Here is an 11140-nt window from a genome sequence, read left to right as displayed (position 1 = left end):
CGGCCGTGGCCGTGAGGGCTCCGCAGCGCCCTCACGGCCACGGGGGGGTCTCTGAGGAGGGCCGGGACAGCCCCTCGCTTGTCCGTGGCCTAATCCCCGCAGCGGGGCGGGCACGGTCCGGCAGCCAAATCCCGGTCAGCTGAGGAGCTCAGGGGAGGTGGCGAGCGGAGCGGGGCTGAGCTCCGGGCGGCAGGAGGGAGGGATGGCGCCCCGGCACACGGTAATCGCCCGTCCTTGTCCTTAGCGGCGGGGGGCTGCGGGGTCTGCGCGGGGTTAGAGAGGGACAGTGCGTGTGGTACACGGTGTAAGAGGCGGGAGAGCTCCCTGAGGTGCTGTGAGGCTTTATCGAAGTTGGACATCCCTGTCACAAAAAACTGTCACTCTGAGGAGAGTCCCAATGGGCGGGGAAAAAAACCCCCAAAACAAAACAAAAACAGCAAAAGCAAAGCCGTGTCTTAATATTTTAGTAACTTCTTTGGCACATTTTTCCCCCCTGTAACGTAGTTTATTAAATTTTGCAAAGGAAATCTAATTCAGCCCATGCTCAGAATGGAGCACCAGCCCCTGCTCAGAGGGTCTAGCTCGCCCTGCAAGGTAAGCAGAACCATCCTGGCCTCTGAAGGTGGATCCTGCAGGGAGTTTGTAGTTTTAGAAATGATGTACAGATGTGAAATGTGCAGGTATTTCATGTTAGCTTTTAAATAGAAATACATTAAGTGATTCGACTCCTAAAGTTTTGTGCTGTCCTTGGACACCTGGCTGAGTTAGAAAGCAGAAGCTGTAAAAGCAGCTTTCTGATTCTCATCTTTTACATTGAATACAAACTGAATTTTGTTTGTGTTGTGTTTCTGAGATGAGGTGAATGCCCTTATAAACTATCAGGAGTTCAGTAGCTGACAGAACACATGTGGCTGTTATTTGTGCTCTCTCAAAGAAACCAGGGCACAATTTCCAATGTGAGACAGCATGCCAGTGTCACGAGCCCAGCTGATTTGGGCAGGAAGAACAAAAGATCTGTCAGAACAAAACCTAAGTTACATGATGTATGTTCATAACTTGGGGTAATTTGTTTATTTTGTGCCCCTTCTGGATTCCAGGTTGTATCCATAAGACACACAAAATAGGTTTACAGTACTTAGTTAATATATGGGTCTGAGTGTGCAGTGCAAGTATTTACCACATCAGGTTTCATTTTTTTCTTCCATACTCACTGCAGCCTTTACTTACTATTCTTGATTCATTGCTTTGGTTGACATCCAGAGAAACACTTCTTATTCTTGGAAACCATAAAGAAATGTTAATTGGATTTTAATTTAATAAGATCAATTTCAACTTGCAAATTTCAGTCCTGAAGGAAGGAAGTAAATTTTGATGAATTATCTTTAGGAAGGATACAGCTCTTTCAGAATACAGTACAGTATGTGGAATAACTCAGCATTTCTGGGAACTGGACCAAGAATGAGAATGATGAAGCATTAATCTACATACCTTACAATGAGGAATTCAGGGAGTACAAGTTTATTAAAAGAAATATGTACAGCCTTTATTATGAAAGAAGGGGAAATTTGATCACTGAAGTGCCTTTAATATAGGAGACATTGTGTCCAGCTGAAGTTAGTCAATAAGATACTATGAGATAAAATTAGGACCTAATTTAAAAGAAAAGGTTTTCTAGACATTTGAACTGGATGTTAGTTTTAGTATGATCATATTCAGTAAAAATTAGACTTAGAGAGCACCATATGGGAATATCAAACACTTTGTAAATCTCTGGAGATCTCTTGCCATGGGGCCTCATCCAAAGTCTTTTTTATGACCAGTTAGATTATTGAGATTTGAATGTATCACAGTAGTAGCTTGTGTTGACCTTAAAACCTGTGAATTTGTGACTCTATGAATTTCAGTTTGTAAATACTGATTTGAGAATGTAACTAGGTAATGGATATTGAAAAATTTAAAAAATACATGCCAAAATGCCATTAAACTTTAAATTTAATATTATTGCCAGTGAACAAATTATTGTGATTGAGGTACTAAGGCTTTGCACTTGCCAACTTGACATCGAGTAATCATTTTAGGGACTTAAAATATTGTTTAGGGCAAAATAAAATATTGTTATTTCTGAGATCTTGGTTAAAATGTGACTCACAGAAATTGAGATTTGGTTAATTCTTATACTGAGTCAGTCTCTAACACCAAACATAAACAGACATTGTGAGCAGTGTGGCTTATGCAAAAAGCATTTACTCAGTTTCTAATAACAGCTGTAATGGTTTTGTTACCTACACTTAGTCTGGAGATTTGTAATTGTGGTATTTCTAAAGGCTGTTAATGATCAGGGCCAAAGCCAGCCTGAAATGCTTCTCCTGCTATAGGTGTTCAGGAGTTCAGGTGGTTTTTTAAATACTTTCACTGCTCCAAACTAAATACATGATGTATTTCACCATAATTTTCTTTTAGATATTACATGTGTGTAGGCTCAAGATCCTCTCTCTTTTCATGCCCATGACTTTGCTTTGTTCCCCAGCTCCCCAGCTGGACGCTGCTCCTGGCTGTTTGTGCTGTTGGAATTGGAGGGACCTTTCAGTATGGCTATAACGTCTCTATTATCAATGCACCCACCCAGGTAAAAGCTCATCTTTTGTTCACTGGGCTGTTTCCTTTCTGAACTCGGCCAAGAGGCCAAATGTGCTTTTGCTGTGATTGCAGTGGGAACTGAAGCAGTTTTCCTCTCAAATGAAGCAATCTTGTTCATTTGCCACGTGGTTTCATGTGCATTTGTTTGTGAGTACCTCCCATCAGAGGTATTCTGTGCCAGACAAAAGTGCCAAATAGGCCACATAAATACCTTTATTATTAGAGTAAGTAATATATTTTTCAGTAACTAAAATAGCCCAGAACACTAAGGGTAGAATAGACCAGAACATTTTCAGTTGGAAGGGACCTACAATGACCATCAAGTCCAAATACCTGACCATGTCAGGGCTGACCAAAAGTTAAAGCATGTTACTGACAGCATTGTCCAAATGCCCTTGGAGCATTGACCACTTGTCTAGGAATCCTGTTCTTCTGCTTGACCACCCTTTCTACAGGATATCAGCACTATTTCTCCAAATGTCAAGTTTAAACTTCCCCTGACACAGCTTTGAGCCATTCCCGTTCTTTCTATCATTGGATGACAGGGAGAAATGATAGTTAGTATTTACAAGTGTCCATCATAAGGCAGATTACTGAAAAAATCTTCTTAGGGAATTAAAATGTTGCATGTGTAGTGGCTGAGTAACTTGTAGGTATTTGCACTTACTTGTTACTTGAGCGTTCTTTGCTGTGGCCCCCAGGATTCTGCATATTTTGTGCATGACTCAAGGATCTGAGCAAATGATCTTGTGAAATGATGGGTATCAATTTTTGCTATCAGCTGATTTATTTGCTTGGGAAACTGTGAAGATTGAATTTTGTTCAATGCTGTATGCTTTTTACAAAGCTTAAAAGAAGTTGTTTGTAAAAGAACATGTCATATGCTGGGAACAGAGAGAGTCCAAGAAGTTTATTCTTCTGTAGTCTTTGTTTGCAGGCGAAGAACAGGAGCCTGTGGTTACAGATACATGCCAGTTCAAGAGTTTCTAAAGGCAAATTTTACAAAACCAAGCATGTGGAATAACAGCTTAAAAGTTCTGACACATGAATACTGTAAGAAAGATGGGGTATTATTAGAGTTGAAAAAGGGAATTTACTATGACTTTTTGGATTACACTAAGGCAGGGAAATTTAGATCAAGTGTCAGAATGAGCCCCCTGACAGTAATTTAACACAGACTTCTGTGCTCTGAGATGTTCCTAAAAACAGCAGGGCCAAGCATCCACCCTGTTCCCCTCCTTGTTCTGAAGGGCCTCAGAGCTCTCGTGGCAGTGCCTGTCAGGGTTGTGTTTGTCCTCTGCTGCAGCACCCGAGGCAGGGCACAGAGCAGAGCTGCTCAGCAGCCTCTGAGGTGTGTGGGGAGTAGGAAACACAGGGTCTTCCCTGTGGTCAAGGAAGATTCTGCCAGTCAGATGATATCTCTCAGAATTAACTCCCAGAACGGATTCTCAGGATTGGGGTGCAAGTTATTTGTAGTGCTGTGTGTAGGGCTGTATAAAATGCTACACATCCATCTCTCTTTTTTACTGCAGCATATACACAAGTTCTTAAACGAGACCTGGAGCAGTCGCTACCACAAGGAATTAAATGCAGATTTGCTGACTTTTCTTTGGTCTGTCATTGCTTCTATCTTTTCCCTTGGAGGCCTGTGTGGAGCCCTGATTGGAGGCAGCATGGCCATACGGCTGGGCAGGTCAGTTGCAGCAGCATGTTTGCTTTTCCTACCTTCCCACTGGAATGGAAAGTAAATAAATGAAAAAAGAGTGGGAGAAAAGAGTACCTTGGGTACCTATACATGTTTTTTCACTTTAAACCTGAGTTTTCTAGTAGAATTTTACAGTTTATTTCAATGTGACTTTCCAAGATGAGCCCTGAATTATGACCTTTGACTTAGTTTTTGCATTACATTTACTGAAATCTGAGTAGGAGAATGCACACAGAGTGTGTTGGAAACATGATTTCCCCCCTGACACATTTGCAGCCCTTGTGCCAGGAAGGACATGCTGCTTCATCTGTTGCACTTAATTTGTGTAAATAAAGAAGCCCCACTCCTATCTTGTCAGGCATTTGTGTCATATTTATGCATTATTCTTATGTTTAGACATTTTTAAAAACATAGCAATTGTATCAGATATCTGGGTTTCCAGGGAATAGCATGTTTTTCAGTATAAGGTCCATTTCCCCCCCATCAATTCATCAGAAAGGAAAACTTTAAAACCCCACATTATTACAGATTTCCTTTATGTCTGGTTAGAGTGGGTTGTTTTCAGTTTTGAGGGGTTTTTTGTTTGTTTGAATCAGTTTTTGGTTTTTTCTGTATTATTATTATTATTATTATTATTATTATTATTATTATTATTATTATTATTATTATTATTATTATTATTATTATTATTATTATTATTTTGTTCCTCCTCTTTAGGAAAGGAGCTCTTTTGATGAATAATGTTATAGCAATACTAGCCTCCATTTTAATGGGGATCAGTTTTCCTACAGGATTGTTTGAGTTACTGATTGCTGGAAGGTTTTTGATTGGCATAAATTCAGGTGAATGATTTCTTATTCCTACTATCAATAAACAGTGGTGAATGATAAATTATTGTTACTTCTGATCCTTTAGGTTTTATGATACATGTTTATGACAAAAATGTCCTATAGTTTAGCTTGGAATCTGAAGGCAACTAAATGAATATGGAATTAATGAAATCCCATTGCACATGTGTTTTAGTTTAGTAACTCTTTGCAAAGCAATTTCTATTGATAGAAAAATGTTTTTTCCATTTACTTGCAGGTATTGGGCTCTGTGTGCAGCCTCTTTATATTGGGGAGTTTGCCCCAAAACACCTAAGAGGTGGCTTGGCCATGGGGACTTCCATCTTTCTGACTGGGGGAATTCTGACAGGACAAATAATTGGTTTGAGGTAAGAAATGCTCTTTTTTTTTCCTGTTTTTTATTATTCCTGTGTAAAGAATTCCAATTTCCTACAGCTCATTGCAGAACACACCTTGTGCCACTGAACATTAGAATTCACACAAAGTCCCCCTGGAAGAAGAAAACCCTGCTTGAGTCCCCTTATTCCTACAAGTGCCAGCCATCAGTGCTGTCTCCTCAGGGAAATGGTGTCAGATTAGATGGGTCACCAGAACAGCACCAGTAAAGCAGCAGCCACATTGAGCTCAGTCCATGTTTTCTGCCAGTTTCTTGCTGGAGACAGTGGATGTTGGCAAGACAGGACTTGAGAGCAAAGGACTCACGTTTCTGTATCACAGCACTGCTCTTGTCCTCTGTGTGATCAGAGGAAGTTGCTCAGGCCTTCATCCAGCTGAAACTTAAAAGTTCCAAGAGCAGAGACTGCACTAAATAGTAACCAGTAGCTAATTATTATATTTCTTTGCCTTCTTTTTCCACATTTTTCACAGAGAGTTATTAGGTGGAGAAAAGCATTGGCCTCTGTTGCTGTCAAGCAGCTGTGTTCCAGCATTAGCCCAACTTTTATTCCTTCCATGGTTTCCTGAAAGCCCCAGATATCTTCTTATTGACAGAGGTGATGAGCTAAGCTGTGCCAAAGGTAATATCCAGCATCTTTCCTTCCTGTTCTCCAGAAGGGTACAAAGAATATATTTGGCTCCAGATTCTCCTTTTATCTTTATCCACACAGCACAGTTGTATCATCCAGTGTTTTTTGGCCCATGTTTTTCCTTCAGTGAGCTTATATAGAAGAAGGGATTGTATAGCTCAGGAGCCTATAATGGGTTATGAACAAAACTTTATTATCCTGGTTCAAATGAAAGTTCATTGACTGGAGCTTCAAGCTGACTACTCTTAGTGGAAAGTTCATTATCAGGATCATCAAAACCCCTACTGTTGGCCTTAAGAAGACAAATTGTCACTTGAGATATATTTAATCATGAAGATTTTAAAGGAACTGATGCTGTATGTTCTTTAGAACTATTTGTAAAGATTTTAGTCTGGGATCCAAATGACTTCTGATAATATTGCCTTAGGAGAAGGATTTTCTGTCTTTGTTCCAGCTCACTAACTGCATCCCACTGGCAACAATAAAGTCAGGGCCATAATGAAGGACTCAATATCTGCTTAGAATTTAAGCAAAACACTTCAAACTGGTAAGAGTGTCCTTTAAGGAAAAGACTGTTTGAAGGTCTGAGGTTCAGATACAAAATATTTTGCCTGGTGAATATTTCATGGTCAGATATTCCTCTAAAAAGAAGCAAAGAAATCCCACAGAGTTCTCCAAATCCACCACAGCAAAAAATGTTGAAAAAACAGCAAGGAACAAGCAAGTCAAATTTTTCATATCCTAGCAAAAGCCAGGTCATTATGGAAAGAGATGATTTCCCAGGAGTTGTGGTTAATAGATAAATGTAAATGATTTTTTTTCTATTTGTAGCTTTGAAACGATTTCATGGTTCCTCAGAGTATCGAAGGGAGATGGAAGACATCCAGAGGGAACGTTTTGCCTTGGCTGGGGAGAAACCCAAGAAGCCCTGGCAGTTATTCACTGACCGTGGTGTGAGATGGCAGCTCATCACTGTCATTGTCATGACAATGGGCCAACAGCTCAGTGGCATTAATGCTGTAAGAGTTCATAAGAACAAACAGCTTAAATAATTATTTCATTTCCACCTGTTTTTCAACCATTTATTAACACAAAGGATCCACATAGAAAAGCTCAGATAAATGGGATAAGTGGGAAGGAGTGTCCTTGCATTATTTTGGTGTTTCTTTTTCATTTTTTCTCATTTCTGTGTTTCTGGTATGCAAACTTTTTTAAAGAATGACTTGATACTTCCTCTGAAAACCATTCCTCTGAAAAAGTAAATAAAGGTGGATGAGCTTATCCCAGTGGTTTAAGAATATAAAGCATATTGAGTAAGTTGAATAATCCTATTGGCTTTTATGATAGCAGTATGTTTAATTAGACATGAATTTAACAGATTGTTATTGCTGCTTCTGTTGAATTAGTAACTCATAATATAAAATACACTCATCTGTATGTTTAGAACAAACATGACTGTTTCCAGACAATGTTTTAAAACCAGAAAAACCTCATTGTTTGTTTTTGGGTTTCTTTTTTCTGTTTTAGATTTATTTCTATGCAACTTATGTTTTTGAACAAGCTGGGATCTTGGCAGAAAAAATCCCGTATGTGACACTCGGCACTGGAGTTTGTGAATGTCTCACAGCCCTCTCCTGTGTAAGGAGCAGTTTGTTCTACCTCCCAGTACAAAGAGTAACGATTCTTCTTGAATACTGGTAAAAATGAGATCAGGATATTAACAGAAGATTGTATCTTATCCACAGGGTTTGCTGATAGACTATGTGGGAAGAAGATCCCTTATCATTGGGGGTTATCTCCTCATGACGCTCTGGTGCACTGTCCTGACCTTCTCTCTGACTTACCAGGTGCAAAGGACTCGTTCCTCTTACAGGATGTGACTGAGGAGTGGAAAGGGCACGTAGAGACACAAGGGGGAATGGGTTCAAACTGAGGGTAGGGGTAGATTGGATATTAGGAAGAAATTCTTCCCTGTGAGGGTGCTGAGGCCCTGGCACAGGGTGCCCAGAGAAGCTGTGGCTGCCCCATCCCTGGCAGTGCCCAAGGCCAGGTTGGACAGAGCTTGGAGCAACCTGGGATAGTGGAAATGTCCCTGCCCATGGCCAGGGGTGGAATGGGATGAGCTTTGAAGTCCCTTATAGCCCACACTATGATTACAAAATTATATGATACAATTTAGTAAAACATTATTAAATGAACACTATTTAATTTCTCTGAAGCAGAACTGTTAAATAAATTAGCTGTAAAAGAGTCATGAAAGACTGCTGGTCTTAGTTGAAATAAAATACAAAAGGAAACATAACTGTTAAGCCAGACTTTAAAACTGGATTGTCCAAATCTGAACTAAACTTTCTCCTTGTCTCCTGTTTCAGGAGCTGTACTCCTGGGTGCCTTACATGAGCATGACGTGTGTATTTGCCTTCATCCTGAGCTTTGGGCTGGGCCCAGGTATGGCACAGGAACGTGTGTGAGTGATGGGAGGTCTGGGAGGGCTGGGCTGTCACAGAGACAGGAACCCTTTGCAGCACAGCTGAGGCTTACCATGCACACTTCTGGGGCAGCTGCATTGGAAATACCTCAAATGGACATTTAGCACAATTCTCTCTGTTGTTTGTGAACCATCCCCAGGTGGCATAACAAACACCCTGACAGCTGAGTTATTTGTGCAGTCCTCACGTCCTGCTGCCTACATGATTGCAGGCACTGTGAGCTGGATTAGTTTCTTCACAGTTGGAATGCTCTTTCCCTTCATAGTGGTGAGTATGCACAGCACAATTCCCATTTCATCTGCTCCCAGGTTCCATCCCATTGCTTGTATTCTATTATATACACTGGTATATATCATTGACACTTGACCAGGATGCACACTGCCCCTCAAATGAGTTTAACTAGATCCAGTCCCTCTTAAAATTTTTTTTTACACATCACAAGCCCCAATATAACATGGTAAATGAAAAGTAAAAGGAATGCAGTGGAGGGCAATGTTCATATTCAGATGAAAAAAACAGAGCAGGTGTCAAAAGCCGAAAAGCTTAATCAGATACTGAGATTTAGATAAAACATTTTTAATAGTGCCTTGTGCTTTTATGGCAAAGTAACTTTGAGGTGGTACCTGTGGCCAGTGTGTCACATCTCTGAGAACTGGCTGAACTGACAGAGAGTTCTGTAAGCAGATTATTAGGAAAGGCAAGGCAGGCTTCCATCTCCAGCTTTGTGTTTTTAGTTTTAGCACATGTTCCTGACAGAAAACCCACAGGAACAGCATGCATCAGGGTATGTGGATCTGCCTGTCCTTTCTTCACAGTTGAGCTCTGCTTCTCAGTAAGACAGTTGGATTTTTAACGTACAGCATTGAAAATATAAACATTCATTAAAACTTAAATTATATAAAGTATGTGACAGCTAAGTAGCAAATGTTGTCTTCTCCCTAGATTGTGACATTTGACTGACCTTATTTTTGAAATAAGTCTACCCAATAATTGCACAGCACTTGACAGTCTTTTATGTAAAAACCAAAATTCTAAAGTTAAGAATAGACTGAATGACTCTTTTTAAAAAACATCTGAGCAGCAATGTTAAGCGTGAATGGAAGCAAAAAGCTTATTTTCTCAAACCTACTATTACATTTGAAATAAGTTGCAATCACATTTCTTTTCAGAATGGATTGAAGCAGTATTGTTTTGTGGTGTTCTTACTGGAGTGCTTCTTTGTTGCTGCTTTCATCTTCCTCATAATTCCTGAGACAAAAAACAAGTCTTTTCTGGAAATCAAAAAAGAATTTCATAAGCTTAATTTTGGAAGAAGTGCCAGGAAAAAGGAAACGGAGCTTTATGAAAGAAGACAACTTCAAGATGAACTTTTAAAGATTTCTGCGTAATTTCACAATTGCAACAGAACTGCATGAGAATTATAACATAGTCTTCTAAATTAGGAGTACAATACATGATCAAGTGGCTTATTAAATCTTCCTGTGTATTTAGAGGAAGTATAACTAAAGGCAAGTTAGTATTGCTGAAATGCTGTTAAAATGTGTATTGCTGAAATACTATTAACATATTTCATTATGCACAGAAAACTTGATGTTTAGCTGTAACCTGGTGCTGTAAGGATGCAGAAATGCCAGGGAGGACGTTCAGTGAGCCCCTCTGGCAGATTTCTGCAGAAAATTCAGTGACACTTTTTGCATTTCAAAGCCCTGTCTTGAGTTTGGGTCATTGGGAGCATCCAAATACTTTGCTGAGTGTAACATTCTGAGTTCTTGTTAAAACCCACACAAAAACTGCTGAGAATATTTGAAATATTCCGGTTTATGTAGAAATTGGGTATTTAGTTTGTTTTTCCAATTATGTAACTTTGAAAGCCTTAAAGACATTTCTCATCCAGTCCTACTACTGTACTGTACACCAGAAGTACAGCACCTCTCTGAGTTACTGGTATTTGTAATAAAAACTTGTATCCTGATAAAAGAGTTCCTGGGGTTTCAATCTGGTGTATTTTTTCCCCTAACCTAGCATCTTAACATTTAAAACTATGTAACAGGGTAAAACAGCTTCTAGGTTTGGAGGTTAGTTCCCATCAGACTGAGATCTACATACCAAAAACCACGAAGCAGCAGAGAGGACAGATGACAGGAATTAATTACTTTTTACCTTTAAAGTACAGGGAGCCTGTAGGACATGCTGAATGAGCCTTCTGCCCCCTCTCCAGTATTTTTTCCTGGACTCTTTCTCAACTTAAAATAAATTCTTCACGTGTTAGGAAGCAGGAATTCTCACCTCTGGTGTTTTTATGCCTCTCTGACATTTGTTTCCATACCTGCCACTGCCAGGACAGTGGCCCACCTCACTCAGTACAGCTTTTCCTGCTGTAAGCATTGCCAAAGGCCATCTGTTACTGAAGTGCTGCAGCAAGCATGAGATTTCTGT

General features: G+C 39.9%; 1 protein-coding gene across 2 annotated transcripts; it reads left to right on the top strand.

The window, feature by feature from the left end:
* The first annotated feature begins 25 nt into the window (after positions 1-25).
* LOC134560274 (solute carrier family 2, facilitated glucose transporter member 11-like) lies at positions 26-10681 on the top strand. Of its 2 annotated transcripts, XM_063416112.1 has the most exons (13): positions 26-220; positions 524-594; positions 2528-2626; positions 4170-4330; positions 5060-5184; positions 5429-5558; positions 6058-6206; positions 7047-7234; positions 7743-7853; positions 7961-8062; positions 8588-8663; positions 8844-8971; positions 9874-10681. In XM_063416112.1, the coding sequence occupies exons 2-13, from the start codon at positions 541-543 to the stop codon at positions 10090-10092; spliced, it is 1542 nt and encodes a 513-aa protein (XP_063272182.1). In that variant the 5' UTR covers positions 26-220; positions 524-540; the 3' UTR covers positions 10093-10681. The 2 variants fall into 2 exon arrangements, with proteins under 2 accessions (XP_063272182.1, XP_063272183.1); XM_063416113.1 differs by lacking the exon at positions 524-594 and having other exon boundaries at positions 35-220.
* The last annotated feature ends 459 nt before the right edge of the window (positions 10682-11140 follow it).

The sequence above is a fragment of the Prinia subflava genome, chromosome 19, assembly GCF_021018805.1.
Source record: "Prinia subflava isolate CZ2003 ecotype Zambia chromosome 19, Cam_Psub_1.2, whole genome shotgun sequence".
NCBI lineage: Eukaryota > Metazoa > Chordata > Aves > Passeriformes > Cisticolidae > Prinia > Prinia subflava.
The sequence above is the reverse complement of the archived record's forward strand: the minus strand, read 5'-3'. Positions and strand labels throughout refer to the sequence as shown.